General features: G+C 56.6%; 2 protein-coding genes across 7 annotated transcripts in view; both read right to left on the bottom strand.

The window, feature by feature from the left end:
- Positions 1-5,975: 5,975 nt before the first annotated feature.
- MFNG (MFNG O-fucosylpeptide 3-beta-N-acetylglucosaminyltransferase) lies at positions 5,976-20,718 on the bottom strand. Of its 2 annotated transcripts, XM_057741623.1 has the most exons (9): positions 20,251-20,718; positions 16,292-16,340; positions 15,800-15,902; positions 15,234-15,387; positions 12,233-12,318; positions 10,714-10,796; positions 10,208-10,373; positions 8,396-8,481; positions 5,976-6,901 (listed from the first exon to the last, which is right to left on the bottom strand). In XM_057741623.1, exons 1-9 carry the CDS (start codon positions 20,503-20,505, stop codon positions 6,828-6,830), a joined length of 1,056 nt encoding a protein of 351 aa, XP_057597606.1. In that variant the 5' UTR covers positions 20,506-20,718; the 3' UTR covers positions 5,976-6,827. The 2 variants fall into 2 exon arrangements, with proteins under 2 accessions (XP_057597606.1, XP_057597607.1); XM_057741624.1 differs by lacking the exon at positions 10,714-10,796.
- A 1,699-nt stretch (positions 20,719-22,417) lies between these two features.
- The window catches only part of CARD10 (caspase recruitment domain family member 10), a 28,080-nt gene continuing 25,637 nt past the window's right edge, over positions 22,418-24,860 (bottom strand). For 2 of the 5 annotated variants that reach the window (XM_057741619.1, XM_057741622.1), the window contains exons 20-21: positions 24,594-24,709; positions 22,418-24,377 (exon numbers count right to left, since the gene is read on the bottom strand). In XM_057741619.1, coding sequence (XP_057597602.1) covers positions 24,140-24,377; positions 24,594-24,709 — 354 coding nt within the window. In that variant the 3' untranslated portion in view covers positions 22,418-24,139. The remainder of the gene's footprint in view (positions 24,378-24,593; positions 24,710-24,860) is intronic. The other 3 variants (XM_057741620.1, XM_057741621.1, XM_057741618.1) reach the window with 2 other exon arrangements.

The following is a 24,860-nucleotide window of genomic DNA, read 5'->3' as shown; positions in this document are numbered from 1 at the left end:
TCCAGGCTCCTGTAACCCAAAGTCCTCTCCATCCAGCCAGTGATGAGGACAGAGAGAGATCATCTCGTGGGGGAGGATTTTATGGGCCAAGCCTGCAAGTGGGGCACATCCATCAGCCAGAACTCAGTCACATGGCCACCCTCTCACTGCAAGGGAGGCTGGAAATGTAGTCTTGCTGGAAGCCAGGAGTATTGCCCTACCCTCCAACTTACCACCACCACACACACACACACACACACACACACACACACACACCCACCGCATGCCAGCTCTGATCTACCCAGTTCACATGACTGTCACACCTGGCATAAATGTTGAGTCTATGAGTGAATGAACGGTGCTGGGGCTGCATCCCGGGAACTGGGCTGAGTGGTCACTTTCCTTACACATACCCTGGGAGATGAGAGGATTTAGTCACTCTCATTTCTCAGATTAGGAAACTGAGGGTCTGAAAGCTACAGCAGGCACAAGGCCACACAGCTAGTCAGTACCAGGGCCAGGTCTCAAACCCAGGAAGCCTCTTCTGCCACTCCCCTGGCTGCCTCTCCAGTAAGCACACTCGCTGACTCCGGGTCTGGTTATCTTCAAGGTTGCTCTCTTTCCTAACAGTCAGTGAACCATGTTTGACAAGCTGCGGGTTCCTTGGGGCAGCAGTTGTGTTTCACTCATCCCGAGGGGCCCCTGGTTACCAACATAGCCCTTGAACACAGTAGGTGTTCAAACCATGTTTGGGGGATTAATTTGCTCACACTGGCTCAGGCTTCATGCTTGGCTGCTTGCACAGTGTGAGGGTCACTTACAACTTATAAAAGAAATAGAGGGGATATTTATTTTGCTGCCTCTCCCTGTGCAGTCAGAGCTGTCTCCCACAGCAGGACCAGTGCTCACCCTAAAACTCACTCCTGAAGCACAGAGGAGGGCTGTGTCACATGAAGGCCAAGGCCACAGATGTCTCATGGCCCTCTTCAGGGTTAGACCATTAACTCCCATCACTTACACACACAGAATCCCCTCACCCCAGCTAGTCCCAGGAAGGAGGGTAGAGGCACCAGTGTGGGGTTCTGTCCATGGTGCTGAACTCACCTCAAATCCCACCCTGTTCTCTAACCTAGCAGCCGCTTAGATCCTCTTGGGGAACCAGGTAAAAATGCAGATTCCCTGGCCCCTTCTTTGGAGAGTTGGATTCTGAGGATCTAAGATGGGGCCTTGGAATCTGTTTTTACTAAGCACCTGTGATTCTAACTCAGCCAGCTTGGTACTAGCCTGAGGTTGACTCACCCACCTAAACAGTCATTGGTCTTCATAACGTGCCTGCTGTGTGCCCAGCACTGCGCCAGATACTAGAAGGCACAGAGGTGCATCCAGCAAGGTCTCTGCTCTGGGGGGAGTTTACAAAGTCATTCAGGAGGAGAGGTAGGGAGAGAAGGAGGGAGAGAACTCCCTCTGTTTAATGTGGACACAGGGCCAGGTACGTACTTCACCTTTATCCTGCAAGGTGAGATAAGCAGGCATGTGAAAACAGTAATCATAACCATAACTAACATTTTATCTCTTCTGAGAGTCTCCCTAGACCTATCTGCAAGGCAGTAGGTGATCATTCTGTCCCTTCTGACGTCCTCATGGCTCAAGACCCAGATCTTCCTGATTCCTGCTGTCCCTCAGAGCCCCTAGAATTTAGTCCTCCCTTCTACTGCCCTATGGGCACCTTTCATCATCGGTTACTTGACACACCATGTTTTCAATACTGTCCCAACTGGGATTTGAGCTCCCCATTGAGGGAAGGGCTTGCACTTGCCTCCCCGTGTAGCCTCTAACACAGGAATCTCCCCATGCCCCCGCCAGAGGAGGTGAACAGTAAATTCTTATTAAATGGATGACTGGGGGAGTGGTAAGTCCAGTGACTGTGCCCAAGGAAAGTGCTGCTGGGTTACAAAGCAGCTGAGACAAGTGCTCAGAACCAAAAGAAATCAGGATGGGCCTCCGGGAAACCAGGAAACAGGCAAAATGCAAATCAGGCAGGGGCCAGCTTCCAGTCAAGGTCTGCCTCTCCTTTCTCTGGGTGTTTGGGGACAACAGGAAGTAGACTCAGGACAGCAGTGTCTGATGAGAACAGATGTTCTCTGGGCCTGAATGTGGGCCATGGAGGAGGGGATGGGGAGAGAGAAAGGGAGAAAGTGAAGTGAGGGGCATAGCCAGCAAAATGGAATATCTGCAAGCCGTCTTATTTATTTAATTTTACTTTTTATTATGGAAAATTTCAAACACACACCAAAATAAAGGAAAGAGCAATAATGAACCCCCAAGTGCCCACTGCCCCACTTCAACAACCATCCCCATTTTAACATCCTTAGTTCATTCCTTCCCCCCAAGCATCTCTTTAAAGAAAATTGCAGACAATATATCATTTCACCCATTATGTATTTCAGAATGTATCTCTCACCTGTCAGAACATTTCTGAAAAATTAACCTCATCACACCTAATAAAATGAACAATTTCTTAATATCATCTAATGCAAAGTCCACGTTCAAATTTCCTCATTTTTATCACATATGTCTTTTTAGGGTCCATGTATATGAACCAGGATCTAAACAAAGTCCATGCACTGCGTTTTGTTGCTATGACTCTTAAATCTCTTTTAATCTCTAACATTCCTTCCTCTTTCCCTTTTTTATGTCATTTTACTTGTTGAAGAAACCAGGTCCTTTGTCCTGTAGAATTGTCCTCATTGTTGATTTGGTGGGTTGAGCCCTCATGGTGTCATTTTACATGTTTCACTGCCCACCCCCACCCCACCCCCATTTCCTGGAAACTGATATTTAGATCCAGAGGTTTACTTTGTGTAGGGTCAAATTATTTTGGCAAGCAGACATCCTGGATGAATCTGTGTCCTTCCTAGTGCACCATATCAGGAGCACTTAAGGTCAGATTTTCCCTTTGTGAGCGATACTAAAAATGATCAATGTTACAAGCCTGATCCTTCCATTATAAAGCTTCCCTATCACTTTGTCCCCAAGGGGTTTTAGCACCTTTCATAGAATCATAAAACTGACAGAGCTGGAAGAGCTCTGAGAAACCCATTTACTGATTCCTTGTTTTTTTCTGCTTTGGGTGTTCATTGCCGCATGCAGGTTTTCTCTAGTTGTGGCAAGGTGGGGCCTACTCTCCGTTGTGGTGTGCGGGCTTCTCAGTGCAGTGGCTTCTCTTGTTGCAGAGCACAGGCCCTAGGCACGTGGGTTTCAGCAGTTGCAGCACACAGGCTCAGTAGTTGTGGCACACAGGCTCAGTAGTTGTGATCCGCAGCATGTGGGATCTTCCCAGACCAGGAATTGAACCTGTGTCTCCTGCATTGGCAGGCGGATTCTTAACCACTGAGCCACCAGAGAAGTCCCCATTCAGTCATTTTTCAACTCATTCCACAAATGAGTTGAGCATCTACTATGTTTGCTGAGCATCACCAGGCTGTGAGCTGCAGTGAGCAAAACCAACACGATCTCTAGGGTCATGGAGCCAACAGTCAGATTGGGGCGAACAACAAATACATGAGCAAGCAGGTGCACCAACAAGAGGCACGTCTGCGAGATTTAGAGCCATGCAGAGAGCTACCCGAGAGAGGTGACAGCAGCCAGGTAGCCACTTTGTGGTGGGTGATCAAGGAGTGCCTCCCCAGGAGAGGACACTGGGGCTTGACAAGAGCATTCCAGCCATGCAGAGATGGGAGAGCATTCCAGGGAGAGGGAAGAGCTAGGGCAGACACAGAAGCTGCACACCCACTGAGAGTAAGGAGGAGGCGAGTGTGTCCAGCAGCAGTGAGCAAGGCTGAGGGGGCCTGAGGGGAGGCCAGCGAGGAGGCTGCTATGGTAAAACGTCCTCCCCCTTTTACAGCCAAGAACACTGAGCTCGGGGAGGGTGGGGAGATAGTGGTTATTGAGTAACTACCTGCCCCCGGAGCTTTCTGTGCAGCATCTCAAAACCACACCCGCAGGCTACATCGAGGTCACTGTGCCTGTTTCACAGGAGGCCAGTGAATGGTGAGGTCACCTGCCCAAGGGCATAGAGGCAGAGGGGGAAAGGAGGGTAGAGCCCAGGCCTGAGGAGGCCCTCCGACCCTCCAAGGTCATCCCACGTTGTGATGACCACTGTGGAGTCTGAAACTTTGGCCCTGGCATCTAAAAGCCCTGTGGGAAGTTGTTGTATAACAAAGGGAGTCCAACTCGAGGATGGAAGATGCCTTAGAGGACTGGGGCAGGGAGGGTGGGGGGGACTCGAGGGGGGGGCGTCAAGGAAGGGAAGGAATATGGGGATATGTGTACAAAAACAGTTGATTGAACCTGGTGTACCCCCAAAAAAATAAAATAAAATAATAAAAAAATAAAAAAATAAAAAAATAAAAGCCCTGTGACCTCGACCAAGGGTCGTCTCCCTCTCTGTGCCTCAGTTTCCTAACCTGTAAAATGGGAATAATACTTGCCCAAGGGGCACGACAAGGCCAAGACAAGGTGGTCCAACCCTGCCTGCCCCCCACACTCCCAGTCCCTGCCTGTGGGGCCCACAGGGGTCACCTTAGCACAGCCTACAGGCAGCTTCACACCGCCCCACACAGACCCACGAGGGGTTAAACCCAGGCTCCCTCCTTCCTCCATCCCAATTCTGATCCTTGCTGACTCTGCTCCCTGCCCTCCCATAGCTATTCTGGGACAATAGAGGCAGCAGATGGCCCGAGTCCTATTCCCTCCACCCGACCCTCAGGATCTGGGAACAACCCGCAAATCTGCTGCCGCTTCTAAAAGTGTACAGGGTGGAGAGGACAACGGCTGTGGAGCGCGCCATCCCATCCCCCCACCTCCCCAGGCTGTGAGCCCAGGGGCCGCCCCACTCGGCTCTCATCCCACAAACCCAGCGTTAGGTCAACCCAGAAAGAAAGGAAGCCCTGCACCTAACAAGCACAGGCGGCCCCTCTTGGACTCAGACTCCTCCTTGGAAAAGAAGGTGCTAAGGCCCCAGTGCTCGGCGGTTCCACCGGCCCAGACAGAGCTGCGACAGGGACAAGGTCCTTCGAGGGCTGGAGGACGTGCTCCAAAGGAGCCCCCGGCCCCGGCTGCCTGGGTCAGAGCCCCTCCTCCGTCCCTCGGGATCTCTCCTCCCTCCTTCCCCCAGCCCTGAGCCCCACTGTGACCCCAACTCCCCAGCATCTCTGAGCATGACGTGGGTGGGGAGCACATGCTCCCCTCCCTAACCCTCCCCCAAGGCACACCAGGCCTGAAACTTCACCATGACCACTTTCATCCAGTCATGCAATCTCTTTGGGATGTGAAATTCTAAGGGCACTCACGTTTACGCAGCTCCTACCTGGGCTGTCTAAGTGCCCCTTTATCTGACACCAGAGGCTGAATCCCTCAGCTCCACTCTGCCTTCCTTGATTCTGGGCCACCCCAACCCAGGCCCTGAAGGCAGATAAAAGGAAGAACCATCCCCAGCAAACCAGCACCTTATGGCACATGTATTCACACGCACGTGCATCACACACACAGAGGCGTGACAGAGTCACAAATACATCCATACACCCCACACACGTCCTTAGGCAGACAGGCGTAGAAGGGTGCACGGCATACACACACCCACGCACACCTTCCTAGGCTCTGGCACGCCATCACACTGCACACGCTACTAACCATCACTGTTCATTGAGCCGTTCCTTTCTCCGTGTCAGGCGCTGTGCTGTGCCCTTTACAAACCCTGCATCACTGTACCCACATATCAACCCACGAGGCAGGTATTCTTTTTCTCATCTATAAAATGGGCAAACAGGCTAGAGAAACCAAGTGGATTCCTCAAGGTCACACAGCCAGCAAGGGTAGGGCAGGGCTGTCTAGCTCAGGGACCCAAATCAACACCACTGCAACAGACAGATCAAAGACCCTGCCCCGGTCAGGAATGACCTTGGCTGCATGTAACAGAAAACTGAACCAAGAGAGGCTTAAACAAATAAAGGTTTAATTTTCTTACAGAACCGGGTGTTAGAAGGGACAGCTGCCGATGATTGTCTTGGCCTTTCCTTCATGGCAGCAAGGTGGCTGCCCTAGATCCAGACATCACACCCACCCTCACAGCAGGAAGATGGTCTGGGGCTGCAAAAGCTTCCCCAGAAGCCTCCCTATGGGCTTTGCTTAATTCATACTAACAGACAGAGCTCTGGCTCTGGCCAGAGCTGGGTCATATAGTAGCTCCTAACAGCAAGGGAAGCTGGGAAAGTGAGCAAAAGGATCACCATGATTGACTGGGACCCATTCTGATCCATCACCTGGGTCTGGTCATGCAGATGCTCCACACGAAATCGGGTGGAGAGCAGGGGCTGGAGGCTGGTCAGCAGCAACAGTACCTGCCGCAGACCCTCGATTCTGCCCCTCTTCCACCTGGGCCCCCACCATGGTTGGGGATACAGCCAAGGAAGTCAGGAGTGGGCACCGCAGTGCTTGACCCCGGGAGAGGGACTGAGAGACCAGGGCTGGGGGCTCTGATGACACCCAGGGACCCAGGTAACGCTCTGGAGGGTTAGGACTCCTCAGCTGCCCTTGCTTAATTCAGTCAAAGCCCATGGAAGCCCAGCCCCTGAGGCCTCTCTGGCCCTCACGTGGTGCACCTGGTCCTGGGCTGTCCAACCCACCTCCCAGGGGCTTGGGATGCCAGCCACCATCCAATCACGGGCTTGCCCACCACTCAGAGGCCCTGCCAGGGACTGCCCCCCCACACGGGACCTGCCACGGGCCCTCAAGGCTGCCTGGGAGGCTAAGGACAACCGGAGGTCTCAGCCCAACCTTCGCTCAGTGGTTCAGGCTTCATCGGGCCACCAGCTGTGGGCACCAGGGAGTATCTGGGTAGAGGAGGCAATGGAGGGAGCGAAACCTGTGGAGAGACCAGAAATGGACAAGACAGTCACCCCCACGGACTCCTGGGAGGGGCACAACACAGGGATGGTTTGGAGCGGGGTTTTTCCACCTCAGCACAATAAACATCGGAGGCCAGGTAATTCTGTGATGGACACAGAATTAAGCTGTCCTTTGCATTGCAGGATCTTCAGCAGCATCCCTGGACTCTACCTGCTAGATGCCAGCAGCATCCCCTGAGTCTCAACAATCAAAAATGTCCCCACACCTTGCCAATTGTCCCTTGGCGGGGGGATGGGGGAGGAGTTGCAAAATGACCACTTGGGAGGGAACCACTGGTTTATAAGGACATCAAAGGCCAGAGAAACCATGAAGAGACCTCAGCTGAGCCCACACCACCTGACTGCATATATCCGAGTCCCCAGTAGGCTCCAGCCCCATTAGGTAGGAACCTCTGGATTCTACAATCTTCAGGCTTTGAGAGAATTTAACACCAATTCTTAAAGCTCTCGGCAGTAGAGCCATAGCTTGCACAACTCCACTGATGGGGAGCTCATTCCATTAGAAGGCAACTCCTTTCCTCTTGGAAATTTGAATTTTTCACCCTATATTGGGCCAAACTATGTTTCTTTGTTAACATCCAACTTGTTCAACACAGCCCTGATCCTGGCAGCCTTGGGACAGTGGAGAGTCCTCTGCCCCCAGACAGACAGCTCTGCAGAATTTCAGAGGCAGGAGTGCTGGCTCCCCAAGGGTTACGCACTTCAAATAAACCCAAAGTGCAGACAGAGCCTAGAAGGCCTGCAGGGGCATGGGGTAGGGGGTGTTCCCTGCCACCTCCCCAACTGCATCAGATGCCACTCTCCTCTCTTCTCCCACGTTCCAGTCACACTGGCTTCTTTTACTTCCCTGAGTAGGTCTTGCTCCCCTGCCTCAGTATGTCACAGGCTGTGCTCTGAGCTGCTCTACAGCAATCAGGGCTGGGATGGGATGGAGGGGACTGAGCTGAGCAGCCCTAATCCCCCTGGGGTGTGTCTGGGGACAGAACTGGAAGGTGCGTAGGTGGCATTTTAGCCCCCATTCCAACCCTCTATCCATTGAAAAGTATCATCAAAGAAACAAAGGGCCTAAGAAAGATTTTTTTTTCATTTCCCCATGAGGGCCTGAGGTTCCTCCATTAGAACATCTCCTTTGCTCAGTGAAGACAGTTCAGTCTTCCAGAGGCTCCTGAAGAATCCCAGAGGATCAGGCCTGGCAGAGCCCTTTAGATCCACAACACCCAGGCTCCTTGTGTTACAAATGGGGTGACTAAGGTTCAGAGAGGGCAAGGCACCGGCCCAAGGTCACACAGCAAGCCAGTGGCAGAGCGGGGACTGAAATCCACTCCCTCCACTTCCAACTCTGCACTGTCAGCTACCGGCCTCTCTCACTTCCCTCCCTCCCGGCTCCCCCATCTTTGGATGCCTGGATTCAGGTCCCACTCCTATCCTACAGTTTCAGCCCCGAGACTCACCTAGAGGGGTCCTCCTCATGGGAGAAGGGGCCATGGAGCTTAATGACATTGAGTTTCCCCTCAAAGACGCCATAGCTGAGGGTGACCTGCGCAGAGAGAAGCAGAGAAGAGAGTGAAGGGTGGGGGGTGTCCCACTGGGGACCTCACAAGGGGGCAGCATTTGAGCAGAAACAGAGAAGGCACATAAGGCATTTTGAGGGGCACAGAGAGCCTGCCTCTGCACCTGAAATTCCACCATCAGTAACTGGTTTCGCTGAGGGGCCCACCCCACTCCCGTGTGCCCATAATCCTGTGTGTGCCCCCCAACAGTCCAGTTTACAAGGGGGGCTGGAAAGAGTCCCTCAGCCACAGATTGGGAGACTGAGGCTCAAGAGGGGAAGGCACCTTTCCAGGAAGTCGTGTGCCTGAACGGAGGTTTCCTGAGACCCACTCTAGGGCCTGGGCAGTCCCTCTCCCCCCGGGGCCTCAGGTCACTCCATGAGCAATGAGGATGTGGGATGACGACCCCCGTCAAGCGGTAGTCAAGCACAGGGGTTAAAGACTGTGGGCTTTGGGGCCACCCACCAGGGTTCAAATCCCTCTCTGTCCTATACTAGCCACAGTTAGTTCCACTCTCTGGGCCTCAGTTTCTCCATCTATAGAATGGGAATAACGTTAGGACCCACCCCCATGTGAAGGTTGGGAGGAAGCTAAGAGTTAAAGAAGTTAAGGCCCCCCGTGTGGCACCTGGCACAGCAGGGGATCTGAAAAGCCCAACCTTTAGGGTGCCCTGGTTCTGCTGCCCAAAACCTGCCCCTCTTTCCTGGTTGTGGTCCTAATGGGACCAACCTGCACCCCAGTTCTAGGCCTGGCCAATCAACACTAACTCTAGGCGCTGTTAGGAGTCTGGTCATGTGACCCAAGCGGGCCTTGTGACCAATGAGCGCCAGCCCTGGGATCTGGCGGAAGGAGGAGCTCTCTTCCCACGGGTGGGGTGGAAACCTGGAGTTGCCATCTCACCCGCATGAGGGGCGAGGCTGCCTGAGAATGAGGACGGCGTCGGGGAGGGCACATGAGAGTCGGACAGAGTCTGAGCACCTAGACCCTGCCAGACCCAGCAAGTCAGGCCAAGCCTCCAGCCTGTTAGGTATGCGGGCCCATAAATGTCCTTTTCTGTTTAATTAGTCTGTTGCCTCTCTGTCACTTGCAGCCACAAGGGCTCTGACTCACACTGCGGGGCAGAAGATCCCAGGGGTCTTCCCAGCCAGGACCCTCTACAGGGCTGGAAACCTGTGAGTTGGAGGGTGGTGTCTGCAAAGCAATGCCAGCTGGCCCTCAGCAGAGTCATTACGTGCCAGGTGATGGAAAGGGCCCCCACCCTTCCCCAAGCCTGACATTACACTTGGGTGTCCCTACTGAAGACCTGGTCCTTCCCAGGGACACCTGGGTGACAAGGAGAAGCAGTGGCCGGGTAAGCTTTGGTGAAGGAGAGGGCTGTCGACAGGCAGTTGAAAAGGGCAGGACTGGCCCCTTTGGAGGATGTGGGGAGGACGGGAGGTTAAAGAGAGGAGAGCGGGAAGGAGGCAGCACGTGGGGAGCTGGGTGATCTGAACCTCAGGACGAGCTTCATCTCATCTGTGCAGGTCCCTCCAGCTGGCATTTGGGCACCAGATCAAAGAATTTTAGCATCACAAATGCCGACCCTTTGAAGGTTAGAGGTGGAGAGGGCTGAGTCACTGTGTGCCCTTAAGGGGGTCCTCTGTCACCCTGGGCCTCAGTTTCCCCATCAATAGGGGAGAGCCCACCCACACACCTGCCCCACGGGTGGCTTACCTGCTGCAGGAGCTGGGCAGCGCCCAGCAGCTGTAGGGTCTCCAGGTGGGAGTGGAAGAGGGGACTCGAGTGCAGGTGGCCGCCCAGCTTGCACTCGACAATGTAGCCCACAGTGCAGTCGTCAGGCAGCCGGATGAGGGCAGACGTGTCCATGAAGCGGGGGCCACTGAGGGACAGAGTCATGTTGCAGCCACTGGCCTAAGGCCCTCCCACCCAGAGGTCCCCCCCGCCGCCCCCCGCCTCCAAGAAGACCCTCCCTCCACCAGGGCCAGCTGGAGAGCAGAGCTCGGCTCTAGCACCTGCCTCCTGCATACTGTGTAACCTCACACAAGTCACAAGCCTCTGTAAAATGGGTATGATAATGCCCCTGCCCTCCCAGGGCTGTTGTGGGGATTAAGTGGAGGAATGGTGAGACGAAGCCCTTTATCAATGTATCCTTTCCTTCTCTCTCTTTTCACTCATTCATTCTTTCACTCATTCATTCGTTCTTGAGTTTGAGCATCTACCTGCTGCCAGCCACCAGGACACAGAGGCTGAGGACACAGAGATGAGAAAGAAATGCTTGCTGCCCTCAACAGCAGCGCCCCTTCTGCAGGGAGACAGACAGATGAGCAGGTCACCTCAGAGGAGGACCAGTGCTAAGTCAGAGAGAAGCACGAGGCCTGGAGACACAGGGAGGGCAAGGCGGATTCCCAGAGGAGATGGCAGTCTTTTGTTTTGCTCCTTATTTAATCACGGCCATAGCAGTTTTTAAACGGAGTCTTACAGGATGAGCTGGAGTCAGCCAGGTGCCGAGCGGGGAGGAGCAGTGTTCCGGGCAAGGGCATCACCTGACTGCATACCCCATGAACGCCCCAGCAGGCCAGGCCAGGCCAGGCAGCTTGCCCTGCTGCACAGGATGCCTGACCCAGGGGTCGAGTGGGTACAGAAACCCAGCCATTTCTCACCTCCCCAGGCTGTACCCAGGGAGCAGGTTCCTTTTTCTAACTCTCACAAATGTGCCATAGAGGTGGGCATAAGCCTAGCTGGGGGCACCCCAGGCGCAGGGATGACCCCTGGTCGTGTGACCCTAGGACAGCATTCCTGCCCCCAGTCAGGGCACAAATTGCCCCCAGAGGATGCCTCCCATCCAGGGCAGGGCACGGCAGGCTGGTGTAACGGCAAAGTACGCAGGCCTTAGAGCCAAACCCAGTGACCTCGGACCTGGGTGACCTTGAACCAATTACTTTGCTTAACCTCTCAGCACCTCAATTTCCTCAGCCAAGCAGAAATAAGGCCAACACCCCTTCCTCCCTGGAGGCTGTGATACTCTTAGCCAAGCACAAGCCTGGCTCGGAGTCAACCCTCAATTCAAGGTAGTGACACTGATGAGGCTGTTAATAACAATAAGAGCTGCCCAGCAGACCTCGAGAGGCTCCACCTTCGCCACATCCTCTCTAGAGTATCAGTACCCCCACCAGGTACGGAGGGCTTCCACTACTCCCGCGATCCCCCTCAGCCTGAGCCCTCCAGGATCATCCCAGCTCGAATTCCACCTCTTCCAGGAAGCTTTCCCTCCTGTCCCCAAGCGGAAGGCCCTACTCCCTCCTCTCTGTGCCCCTCCACTTGGCCTTCACCTCCCTTGTAACAGTGACCAGTCAGAAGAGGGCTGAAAATGGGACCTAATGTTTGCCAGGCTCCTACCAGATGCCAGCCGGACACTTTTTCATTTAACCCTTATAACAATTGGCCATTGTATTATCAGGTCCACTTTACAGATGGAGAAACTGAGGCTCCTAGAGATGACACAACTTGCCCCTGTGTGGCAGAGTACACTAGGGGGTGTACCCCCAAGGGCAAGGTGGCAGGTGGCTTGCTCACCACTACCATGCAACTCTGTGACACAGCAGGAATGAGAGGTAGTTTCTCCTGAGCTTGCTCTCAAGCCCTTCCTGCTGCAAAGGCCCTACCCACACAACAGCCAACACCCCCTCTCTTCACACCCCTTCCCCAACCTCCCCCACCTGCATGTAGGTCTTTGCTTACCTGGCCCACGGGGCCATCTTCAAAGCCAGTTTGCGGTTGATGCAGAAACCAGCGCCCCCAGTGGCAAACCAGAACTGTACCAGCCTCTGGCAGGGAGAGATGGGGGGGGGGCCAAAGCGTAGGGTGAGCCTGGGGTGGGGGCATCAGCCAGGTCACCCCTTACCCCTAACCAGCATGGCTCAAAAGCTTTTTATTTCACAAATCACTAGAGTCTTGCTACAGTCTGACATGATCATGCCCATTTTATAGATAAGGAAACCAAGGCCCAAAGTCACATAGCTATTTAAGAATGATGGGGACACCAATTAGACCCCAATCTGGCTGGATTTCAGTTAAAGAGGACATGTATCATAATTGTCCACCCAGTGCACCTTACCCCATCCTCAGAGAAATGTCCCCGTGTGGGTCAGGAAGGACTGCCAAACACAGCACCTGCTCCCATAGGCCACAGATGCGGGCAGGGGCCCCAGGAATGATGGGTCACAAGACCACACCCCTGACCCAGTGATTGGCTCAGCAACAGGCACATGACTTAGGCCAGCCAATCAGAGTCCTCCCCTGAGCTCTCTATGCTGCAAGAGAGAGAGAGAGGCTTTTACAGGGTCATCAGTAAATATAATCCTGATGCCATTTACACTGGACGATGTACACTGGCCTCGCCAATCCCAGCTCCTGAGACCAAGAAAGCTTTTCTGCATAAGGAGAGAATGAGGCCTCATGGAGGAAAGAGAGAAGGGCAGGCAGGCCTGTGAGCCCGTGAGGCCAGCAAACCCCTTGACATTTCAATCTCAGCAACCAATACCACCCCTTTGGGGTATAAACCCCGTTCTGCCTTTGCCCAACATTGCCACAGCCCAAGACCTCTTCTGCCTCCTCTGTAAGGACCTGTGAATTCACCCATGAATTTCTTTAAGGCTTTTGAGAAATACTGTACCTTTTCAGCTGTACCATCTCTTAGTCAAACAAGTGCCCTAAAGTTACTTTCTCCCAAGTACACAGTTGGTGCTTCATTGATGTGTGTTGCATGGGGCTGGGTTATCTCCCATGATGGAGCAGTGAGAAGAGCCCTGGACAGGAAGTTGGAAAGTCTGACAGTGGGACCCCTGCCTCCTCCACTGCACAGCTTTGTAAGCTTGAGAGAGTCCCTGCCCCTTTCTGGACCTCAGATTTGTCACCTGTGAGTACAACATTGGCTCCACTTCTGAAATCTGATGGTTCTCCTGGTCCAGAGGTATCCTCTTCCTAAAGAGCTCTACGAGCTTACTTCTGGAAACTCTGCCCTCTTAGAGAGAGGTCAGGCCTCAACCAGGCCTCTTAGAGAGAGGTCAGGCCTCAACCAACATTCTGTATGGGTTCTTGAGGACCTGACGCACCAGAGGTGCCCGATAAATGCTTGTTTAATGAATCAAGGAGGGCAGGGTTTCCACTCCGAGAAAACTGTAGTGACATCAGCAGTGACCATGCAAGTGCCTAACCCTCAGCACTGACCATGCAGAGCCCTGTGCTGCGGATGAGATGACTGAGGTGCACAGAACTGAGGTCACTTGCCTGAGGTCCCAAAGCTGGGACTGACCTCGAGCTAGAGCTCTTGCCACCTTTGCTGTCCCACCCTGGGGGGGGCGCCAGTGTCTGAACGGGTCAGGACACTTTGGAACAGTCCTGGGATCCCGCTGGTGGGGTGTCTGACAAGGAGGGCGTTCGGGTCCTCCCCGTTGTGGGCTCGGGGACTGGGTGTGCCCAGAAGGGTTCTGAATCAGCACAGGAAGCACCTGGCTCACAGGTGAGGCTGAGCTGAGTCAAGTGTTGATCAATAACACTCACTAGTGTCTACCATGTGCCACATCTCGTTGTAAGCCCTTCGATCGGTGATCTCATTTAATTCTTTTTTTGTTCACAACTGCCCTATGAGCTAGCGACGGTTTTCACTGATTTTACAGCTGAGGAAACTGAGGCACAGAGAGATGAGGTGACTTCAGTTAAGGTCACAAAGCCACGAAGTAGCACGGCTGGCGTGTGAGCTCTGAGAGTCGGGTTCCAGAGGAGAGCTCTCAAACTCTTAGGCCAGGGGTGAGGTGGTGGCGGGTGTCTGGGGGACCCCTCAGCTCACCTGGCATCAGCTTGCTCACATACACACCACCCGCCACCCCGGGCTCAGGAGGATTTAATTAGGGCTCAGAGGCCGATTAGCGGCAGATAATTAAGGTTTTGTGTTTCCTGCTCTTGGTTTCACAAGTGAAGCAGATGGTGACCCTGGGATGGAGGAAGCCCCACAGCGGGCCCAGCTCCCGCTCCAGAAACTGCCTCTAGAGAGGGGGGACCCACAGCTTGACTATACACAGGGGCCAAGGGAGCCCTAGGGGCCTGGGCCACCCCAACATCAGAAGCCTGATGGGTTCTGGGGACAGGCGGATAACCATACTTATACTAAAAAATTCTTCATTCTTGCTCTGAAAGTCAAATGTAACAGGTATCCCGGGGTTTTTTGTTTATTTGTTTTCTAAATCTGGCAACCTAAATCCGTCCGTTCAGATCTGGCGCCGAAGCTCCTGCTGGGGTGAAGCTGCCAGGTGTCAACTCCTCAGTTGCTGGTTAGTGAAATCTGGAGAGAGGAGAGGTGTCTAGGGAGGGGGGGGTGGGGTTCGGGGCTCCCGGCGGCCGCAATTCTCCACCTGGCCCAGCACGTTCAGCATTTTAACAACCTGTACAACTGGAAGCCTCACCTCACCCCTACGCTCACTGTGTGACCACGACGAGCCACTGCTCCTCAGTGGCCGAGGCCCTCCTAAGTGCCAGTCTCTGTGCCTTACTTGCATTATCTCAATCTCCCCATTTCCTAAAGGAGGAGACAGGATCAGAGGCGAAGCCACTAGCCCACACACACAGTGATGCAGACAAAGCTGAAACCCAGAAAACCCACCAGACCCCTCCGCGGCCCCGCCCCCGCGCGGCCCCGCCCCCGCGACCAGCCGCCAAAGCAAGAAGGAGGCAGCGAGGGACCCACCGTGCGGTTGTGCGGCTGCGGCTCAGAAGCGCGGATTGGCCGGTTCAGGCTGGGCCGGCCTAGGTAAACGTCGCGGGTCCGTGGGAAGGTTTTTAGCAGCTTCAGCAGCGCCTTCGGGTTTAGGTAGTTGTCGTCATCCACATGGCAGAACCACCTGTGGGGATGGGATGGGGGACAGTGAATTTGGAGGGGGTTCCCAAGGGGAGCCAGACTCCCCCTGCGCCCTCGCAATCAGTCAACAGACAGTTAGGAGGTGGGGAAGGCTAACGTTTAAGGCGCCTGTTCTGTGCCAGGCAGCATCTGGTGTAAGCTCATGAGGAAGCTGTGCCCACTTTGCAGGTGGGAACCAAGACTCAGGAAGGTTAAGACAGTTGCCCAAGGTCACACAGCCAGTGAATAACAGGACTCGAACCCAGACGGTCTGCGCAGAGACAGACCCCAGCAGGCCCTACATGTGATTAAATTCACAGGACCTGGACAACTTTACTTTTTTGACGAGACACCTCATTCAGGAACTGGCCTGAGGCAAAGGTCACGCCTGCCCCCAAAGACCAAGGTCAACTCACCTCAGCCCACTGGCCAAGAAGGCATCAAATTCAGCAGCCATCTTGCAGGACAGGGCGGGGTGGCTGTGCTCTGCAGAGCAGTTGGTGACCACGAGGTGGGACCCTGGAGAAGGGAGGACAGGTCAGGGGCCCCTGCCCAGCTCCTCCCCACAGCCCTACACAGTGTGAGAATGCAGAGCAAGGCAGGGCCTCAGAGAGCCTGGAGCAGTCCATTTTACACATAGGGAAACTGAGGTCAGGGAGGGCCGACCTGCCCAGGACCCTGGAGCTGATGGACAGTAGGCCGGGCTGGGACCCAGGTGTCCAGAGTCTTGTCCAACACAGCCCCACCCCACACCCATACCCGATTCCAGGGAAGAAGCCTGCTCCCCTCCTGGGCAAAAGGGGGAATCTCCATGTGTCCCCTGTTTCCTGGGGACCCTCAGGCCAGGGGACAGCCAACCCAGCTTTCCCTGGCAACAGCCAAGGAGCCCCCACCCCTCCCGGAGTTACCCAGTCTCTCCTGGAGGCCTTCATCTGGGCTGTCGGTGAAGATGAACGTCTAGGAAGGAGAAAGGAGTCAGGGCTGGGGTTGGCCAGGGAGAGTCCCATGCCAGCCCACAGCCCACAGCCCACCACAGCCAAGTCCAGGCAGAGACACGCGTAGCAGACCTCTGTCCTCCTTCAGTGATGGACATACACCCCTCTCACAGTCACACATTCCCTGAGGACAACACGACTTTTTCAGCTACCCAATTCCACCCCCATACAACACACACAACCCAGCTTTTGTAGACACACGACTTTGCAGCGTACACCAGCCCATCAGTCACACGTAGCCCCCTTACAGACCAGTACCCACAGGGTCTCTACCAGAGTCACACACACACCCTTGGCAGAATCATACCTGCTTCAAACACACACATATATATATCACAGTCCCACTAGGCCCCTCCACAACCACACCTACACAACCCTACACACTTGTTCAGCAGACAGCCCAGCAGGCTGGGACACTGAACCGTGTAGGGAGACAGTCACAACTTTCACAGCCACGCAAACTCCCTATGCAAGTGCCAGGGCCCTTACGCATTTCCCAGACTGGAGAGGCGCCCCACCAACAGCGTTCACACGCCTGGTCGCCCATGACCTCTCTAAACCTCCAGACAGGTGTTGTGATCGATCCCCTTCACAGATCGCAAAACGGAGGCTAAGTGACGGAGCAAGGCTGTGCGGTTAGCAAGAGGTGAGCTAGGGTTTGAACCCACAGGCCTGGACCTCCCTCCGTCCTCAACTCCCACCGCAGCCAGACTTCTCCCTCCCCAGGGACCTAGAGGGCACCTCAGACTCAGCGTGAGAACACCGAGCACCCAAGCACCCCCAGACCTGGGCTCCTCCTGCTCTTCCCCATCTTGTGGGACCCAACACCTTGGGGTCACGGTGCCTCCTCTTGTCCTCTCACACCCACATCCGGTCTGTCAGCAAATTCTGTCCACCCAGCTTTCAACATGCCCGGGGCGCACCCTCTCCCCCCAGCCTCCACAGCCAGCACTCGTCCAGCCCACCCTCGTCACCTCCTGCCCGCTTGGCTGCAGTCACCTTTTCCCTGCTCTCGCTGCTCTGTCCTGCCCACCCCAAGTCTGTTTTCAACACAGCCCCCGGGGGAGCCTGCAAAATAAGTCAGACCTTTCTTGCCCTGCTCCCTGGCAAACGTTGGCCACCAGTCACCAGATAGTGGAACTCTCTCCAATCTGGAGCACAAGCCGCATGGGCCAGGGAACGCCTGTGACTGGATCAGTGGGGGCAGGGGAGATGGAGGGGCCCCCGCAGCAGGGCCTGGGGGCTGAGCAGGGTGCCTGAGGCTGGTGTTTCGGTTCCCTGGAATCCTGAGGTTGGCACGGGGAGGTGGCCAGCGTTTCCTCTGAGCTGAGGGTTGCACTCTGAGCTGAGGGTTGCATTTGATATGTTTAAGGAGGAACTCCGACAATGGTTAAAACCTCACAGGAAAACAAAGGGACAGACAGCCTGCTGGGGTCAGGGGAGGGGTGGCCGGGGGGCCATCTGCGGCAGCGGAGGGGCGAGGTGGGGCGAGGTGGGGCTGTCGCTGCTCCCCCCCACCCCCCGGCCCTGCCCTCCAGGACTGTGGGCAAGAGAAAGGCTCCCCCAGGATCACAAACCATGCCTCCCCGGAGCCCACCCCCTTTGCTTGGGACAAAGGCCGCACACCAGCCCCAGCCCACTGCCACAAAGGCCCACCTGCCACCCGGCTGCCCTTAACCAGCTGGGGCGGGTGTCCAGCCCTGGAGTTCACCAGCTCAGGCCCGCTCCTGATGGCAGAGCTGAGAGAGGCTCCGAGACCTTCCTGCCCTGTGCAGCTGGGGAAACTGAGGGCTGAAAGAGGGAGGGCCTTGGCCAGGGTCACAGGAGAGAGAAGCCAAAGGGTGGAAACGAAGGGGACCCAGATGCAGCGGCGAGAGTGGGTCTCCCTGTCTCATGTCCACTTCCTCTGAATAGCTTTCCTTTTTTCAACTCTGCCTTAAAAGACAAGGTTTCTAGACTCTGCCCCTTGTGCTGGGGGTGCGGGTTGGGGGATTGGGAGTGTCCAACAGAGTGAATTTACCTCCTACCTCTGCTTAACCTTGCTCAGCCTCCTCACGTGTAAAATGGGAACATCAGTACCTACTACTTGGGTTATGGTCAGGGTTCAGTAGAGTGATGCATGTCTCTTAGATGCTGTCTATGCCGATATGCTGTCTCTTAGATGCTAAGCAGCGGGCAGGTACTCCCTCTGGCTGCCTGGTTAGCGTCTGGGATTGAGCTCAGGGCACAGAGGGGGTGGCTGCTTGCCTCTCCCCTGCCGGCCTGGTCCTGCCGGGCCCAGACACCCAAGCCAGAGGCCCAAGTGATCAGGCAGCTCTGGGATCCCAGGTCTCAGCAGAGAAGGAGGGGCCCCAGCTGGGAGGTGGGGGCTGGTCCTGCTGGGATCTGCACCCCCGGGCCTCCAGGGAGATGCTGGCAACCACTTCCTCCTCTCCGGCCTCAGTTTCCTCATCCGGAGCAAGGGCACCATCACAGTGATCAAGACAAGACAGGAAAGGGCCTCCGACCACGTGAGGCCAGGCTCCCGGGTACACACAGACAGCACCATAAACAGGAAGGTCTGCGGGGAGGGCCGGGCTCAGCAGCTTCCGCAAGCGGAACCAGAATCTCCCCAAGAGGAGACGCGGTGCAGAGCCCCAGGGAAGGGCCTGGGGTGCTGGGGGGTCTGCCAAGGAAAGGGTGAACCCAGGGTGCTAGGATATCGGGGCCAGGGTGCCCCCTCTCCAGGGGGCCCTGGCCTCTTCCAGGCACCACCTCCCCCCTCCTTGGTCTCCAGGAGCCCCCAACCCCCTCCAAAGGCTCGTCACTTCCTCCCACTGAGCCCGCTGCCAAAGTGGGGACAGTGCGTGTGTGTGCGCGCACGCGCACGCGCGCGGGCGCCTCCGCCTCCCCCGGAGATGGCTCCCAACCCCCCCAGATCACTGACTTTGCGTGAGGAGGGCACCGGGTGTGGGGACTCACCCAGAAGGGACTCAGCATATCAGAGCTGCCTCCCCAGAAAGACAGAAGCCACACAACCCTGTCACCCACATGCCTCTTGTCATGGCACGTTTAACACTGACACCGGCTCCATGCATGTGAGCATACACATGTGTACACACACACACACACACACACACGCAATGCCGTATACCAGGCAGGCCTCTACCCCGGCCTCTTGCCCACCCCTGCCTCAGCCGCCACCATCCCAGCACACACCCTCCCTCCCTTGGAAACTGCCCCACAGGAAACGGAGCACAGGAGGTGAGGTGCCGCTGCCCTGGGCACACCCTGGGCAGCAGAGGCGTGGGGGCAGGGACTATCAGGAACTCTGAAAGGACGCCCTCCCTGCCCCTCTCCCCACGCAGGCCCCACCTAGACCATCCCCTCCTCAGCCGCTCCGCCCCTGTGCTCCATCCTCACAGCCAGGGCAGAAGGACAGCACCCAGGGCCTGGGAGGGGGCAGCCTGGCCCGGGCGCATGTTAGCGTCAGGAGCTCTCGGAGGCCTCTGCCCAAGGCGCCAACATCCACCATTGCCCCTGATGCCAGGCTAGGCAGGAACGAAGCCCATTGCCAGAACAACCAGGGAAGAGGGACCCGCCTACCCCAGAAGGGACCCAGGAGCCCGGGGTAGGGGCCCAGCCTGGCCCCAAAAGAAACGAAGCAGTGGGCCTGAGGAGCTCTTGGCTCCGGAGCCAGCGAGGGACACAGTCAGGGCCACGGAGCCCCTGATCCTTTGAGGAGGGAGGAGTGGGAAGATAGCCCAGGACGGGGCAGGTGGGTGAGCCACTTCTCCCTCGAGGCCACCAGGGACCCCAGCTCGGTAGAAAGGCCTCTGTGAGTCCCTCAGCCCAGGAGCCACTCCCGGGGCCCGCAGTCGCCCGCCTGTCACCTGTTCCCTGGTCCTGGAGACCCACGTGTCGAGCAGCAGCTCCAGGCGGGAGCGGTGGAAGGCTCGGGTTGTCTTGACTGCGATGAAGACGTCGTGCAGCTGCAGCTCGGGGGGCCGAGGGCTTGGCGGGCTCAGCCTGGGGGTCTCCGGCACGCCCTGCGGGGACAGGCTTGAGTGGTACCGTAGGGAGAGGAGCCCCATGCACAGAAGGGTGAGGAGGACTCCGACCAGGCCCCGGAGGAGCCGGCACTGCATTGGCCCCGGGACCCCAGACGGCTCAGCCCCCAAATCCCAACCAGATGGGGAGGGGAGGCTGCTCAGGCGGGAGCCCCGGCAAAGGCGAAGGTCTGGCAGGCATGGGGGACAGGCCAGGAGGGGAGAGGTGGGAGTCGGTGCCCTGCACCGGGAGGCCGAGCCATGGCAGCCCCGCCGCCGCCGCCGCCAACCCTCCACCTGCTCCCCGGGCCTCCCGCCGCCGCCACCGCCGGCTCTGGGGCGCCTGGCCCCGCCCCTGCCTCCAGCGCAGCCCAGGGGCGGGGCCGGCCCAGGGGAGCCCAGAGGTGGCTGAAAAAGAGTCACCAGCTGAAGGCACAGCCCCGGCCGGCCCTGCCAGCTGCTGCAGCGGGGGTGGGGGCAACAACACCCTCCCCCCGCCGGGATGGGAGGGAGGGGGGCCCTCCGGCCTCCCCACTCCCCAGAGCCCATCGGCTAAGCTGACTCAACACCCTGTATCTCCTGGCGTCCAGCCTCCCAGGTTTTGCTCACGCTGGTTCCTGTCCTGATGCTCTTCCCCCAGCCCCCGCCATCTCACCCACGTTTCCTCCACCGGGCTTAATTCTTTTTGGACTTTAAGGCTTGGCTCAAAGGTTCCCTCTTCCAGGAAGCCTCCCAGCCTCTGGGCCTCCCACAGTAGTTAGCTCCGTTCCTTTGGTCTTCACAACCGTGCTAGAGTTATTTCCAGTTCACAGCTGAGCACGTAAGGCTCAGAGGGATGTAAGGTGATCTGGCAGCTCAGCCACAGAGCCAGGTGGATCCCTGGTCTCTGGCCCTCGTCTGGTCCACAGGAGGCCCCTGAGGGTGCGTGTCCTGCTGTGGCCCACTGCAGCCCATCTTGCTCAGTAGTCTTTATTTCTGCCTCTCTCCCAGCCAGGCCAGTGGACAGAGGACCTTCTGCAGCTACCACCTCTGTCTTGTTTTGTACAAGGCCACTCGCATCTTGTCCTCCCTCCGCTAGAACCCTGATGTCTCCCATCTCCCTCAGAACAAAAGCCAAAGATCAAACACCAGCCTGCAGGCCCTGTGTAAGGGGTGCCCTGTTACCTACTATCAGGGAACAGGTGACAAATGGGTGAGGCCCGTCTCCTACTATCCTCACTCCAGACCCAGTGGGCTTCTGGCCAGTTCAGGGACATACCCACCTCAGGACCTTTGCACTTGCTGTTCCTGTCTGGGCCCCTCTCTAGAGATCCATACATCTCACTCCCTCACCTCCTTCAAGTCTACATAAATGTCTTCGACATGAAGCCTTCCCAGATCATTTTATTTAAATTGCAATCCCTTCTCCCCTCTCCTCCCAGCCCCTCAACCTCTCCTTCCCAGGCCCCCTTTTCTTCTGTGTTCCCCCCATAGCACTTTTCATCTTCCAACATCCTGTATATTTTATTTATTGTCTGCCTTCCTCATGAGAATATCAGGGCAGGGATTTCTTTTTTCTCACTGAATCCCCAGTGCCTAGAACAGTGCCTGGCACATGGCAGGAGTTCAATCAGTATTTGTTAATAAAACACAAGAAAAGTACCAGATGGCTGGTGAATTGCATTAGGAAAGGAAAGGCAACCCTTTTGAGTCACCTTTCTATGGGCCAGCTCCATGCCAGGCCCCTTCACAGCCTATCTTCTTAGAATGGCATCACCAAGGGATGAGCCCGTACTTCATGCCACACAGACCAGGGTTCAAATCCTAACTGGGCCACTCCCTAGCTGTGTGACTCTGGGCAAGTTACTTCACCTCTCTGAACTTTACTTTCATTTGTAAGATGGGGACAAAAATAAGACTTGGTAAAGATTAAAGGACTGGTGGGCTTCACCCCCATGGAAAGGCCCCCTAACATGGGACCAGCCAGTGGGCTCCTGCACCTTCACTCAGACTCATATGTCTGTAGGCCAAGCACTGGGCCAGGCACATAGCAAGGAAGGGGGGAGGTTTTTTACCCAAATGAGTATGACCCAGTATCCATGGCCAGGGAGCCCACAGCCATCCACAGAGACCCACCATCCCGCCACAAAGCAGAGCATGGCATGGCCCACGCGAATTCCCAAGGGTGGTAAAATCGGGCAGGCTTTGCAGAGATGGTGTCTGAGCCAGACCTCAAATTTAAGCAGCTGCCAACCTCAGGACTTGGACGTCTCAGCCTCATTTCCTACCACTCTCCAGGTGGCCGGTCTCAGCCTACTTTGTGCCCCTGAGCCTTTGCTCTTGAGATGCCCTCCACCTAGTATACCTACTCCCCCCAAACCTCCCAGGAGCCTGCCCAGGTTCATCACTGTGACTGAGGACAGCCATAGGAGGATCAAGAACAACATATAGGCATGTAAGTCCAATAAGTGCTTCCTGAAAAAAGGGATCCCACACCCCAAGCTCAAGCAGCACCTCCTCCAGTAAGCCCGCCTGGCTTTTTCCCGCTGGAGGTGACCACCCTCTCGGGTGAAGCAGTGTCAGGAACCTGGTAATACACTGAGGGTAATACACGTAAGTCTCCTGGATTCAGCAGCTGGGGCCCTTAGCCTAAGACCACACCCAGCTGGCTCGGCATCCCTGCTCCAGGGGACACTCCTTTGATGATCACACACAGGCAGAACGAAGCGCAGCGGTGGCCCATCTGTGGGGCCCTCCTCCGGTCATCCGGGGGCACGTAAGGTGATGCCAGCACAGATGGCAGGCAGCTCTGGGATGAGTCAGGAGCGAAATCTGACCCTCCCCACGGGCGAGTGGGACCCTGACAGGTGGTATCAACCTGAGCTGGGGGTTGCAACAAGTGGGGGGGATGGAAAGGGGGCCTCAGGCCAGGGATGCAAGCAAGCAAAAGGCCACCAGCTTCTATGACAAACTGTTTAATGTTCCATAACGTGCAGCTTCTAAGTGAAAAAGGCTCATTAAAAATCTCCGAGCTGTACATTCTGGTAGTAGAGCAGCCGGCCCCTCCCCACCTGTCCCTCCGAGAGGCAGGGTAGGGCGGGGCGCAGGTGCATGAGAACATGGTCCTGGGTGTGCTCACCGGAACACACGGGGGTTAGTGCCCAAGGGTCATGGGGGTGGGGGCATGATATTTACACAGGGGAGAACCACGGACACACGTGTGACCAGAAGACACGAGGGGCACAGGGGACAGGGGACCGGGAAAGCCACAAAGCCCTCGTGGAGGTGTACACACGCGATGTGGGCTGGACGGGCGAGCATCACACATGACGGGCTTGGGGCTCCTGTGAGCAGAAGAGGCTGTGCAGCTGGGCGACCTCGTGTGCCAGGGGGAGGGGCAGATGCAAGCTGCCCCATGGGATCTTGGGTGTGCAGACCAGTGCACGGGGGTGAGAACGCAGATGCTCCAAGGTGAGCGACGAGGGAAAGGAACAGACGTGTGCGTGACACCCACGAGAAGGGTCCGGGAGACACGGGCCACGGGAAGGCCCAGAGCAGCAAGTACAGGGACGGGAGGGAGCTCTGCCCCAGGGGCTCCTCCGGGGGAGAGAGCCGGGGGCCCAGGGCCCCACGTGAGAATGCCAGGGTCTAGGAAGGCTCAGCATCGGGGGGACCCGGCTCCACGGCAGACACCAGGGTCCCCGCGGGTGGCTCCTGGGGTGCATGAGGAAGGCAGAGGCACCAGAGGGGGCCCTCAGGCCTCGCTGCTGCTGCTGCTGCCGCCTCTGCTGCTGCCACGCTCCACCCACACGAGGCGGGCCTGCTCCTGCAGGATGCGGCCACGCACCACCTTGGCCAGCTCCTCCGAGTGGCCCCACTCGTGGGCCGGCACCTGCACCCAGGAGCAGGGCAGCCCCCAGAGCACCTGCTCCGAGCCTCGGCATTGCCGCAGCAGCTCCGAGTCCCGCCAGCCCGGCCGGCCCAGCAGACCCCTGCCGAGAGAGAGGAGGGTGGGCAGTGGTCAGAGTGGGGGATAAAGATGGACAGTGAGACAGAGAGAGGGGATGGACAGAGGGAGACAGAAAGAGGGACAGAGGTAAACAAAGAGATGGAGAAGAGGAAGAGACGGAGAGAGAGAAAGACAGAGACACAGGCATCCAAAGAGGAGGAAGTGCTGGGATCCTCGCCATCCTCCCAGCCCATCTCACCTGACTTCCCGGACATTCTTCTCGGTCACCTCCACGTAGATGACGATGGGGTAGATCTCGTTCTGGACCAGCTCCCGCACGCCCCGAGCACCCAGCTCCAACAGGCAGTGCTTCTTCTCGGGGGATCAAGGCTACATTTTACTCTCAGACCAGAGACCCTAACCTCCCTGCCCCTTAAACTGGCCCCACAGCACGGCCCCCTACAGGGTCCTCCTTCCCCACCCAGAGGGATCTCAGCAACAAGGAAAGAACTGGAAGGGAAGGGCC

This window comes from Hippopotamus amphibius, chromosome 7 (assembly GCF_030028045.1).
Source record: "Hippopotamus amphibius kiboko isolate mHipAmp2 chromosome 7, mHipAmp2.hap2, whole genome shotgun sequence".
Lineage (NCBI taxonomy): Eukaryota > Metazoa > Chordata > Mammalia > Artiodactyla > Hippopotamidae > Hippopotamus > Hippopotamus amphibius.
Note: the sequence above shows the minus strand (reverse complement) of the source record. Positions and strands in the feature narration are given on the sequence as shown.

Bases quoted from the DNA above. Each gene is read 5' to 3' on its own strand.
- MFNG (XM_057741623.1), bottom strand. From the start codon at position 20,505: ATGCAGTGCCGGCTCCTCCGGGGCCTGGTCGGAGTCCTCCTCACCCTT. The intron at 10,797-12,232 runs GTAAGCAAAGAC...GTCTCCCTGCAG, and splicing joins AAGATGGCCCCGTGGGCCAG to AAGGGGCGCTGCTGTTGAGG. The intron at 8,482-10,207 runs GTAAGCCACCCG...CTCTCTGCGCAG, and splicing joins CTGCCCAGCTCCTGCAGCAG to GTCACCCTCAGCTATGGCGT.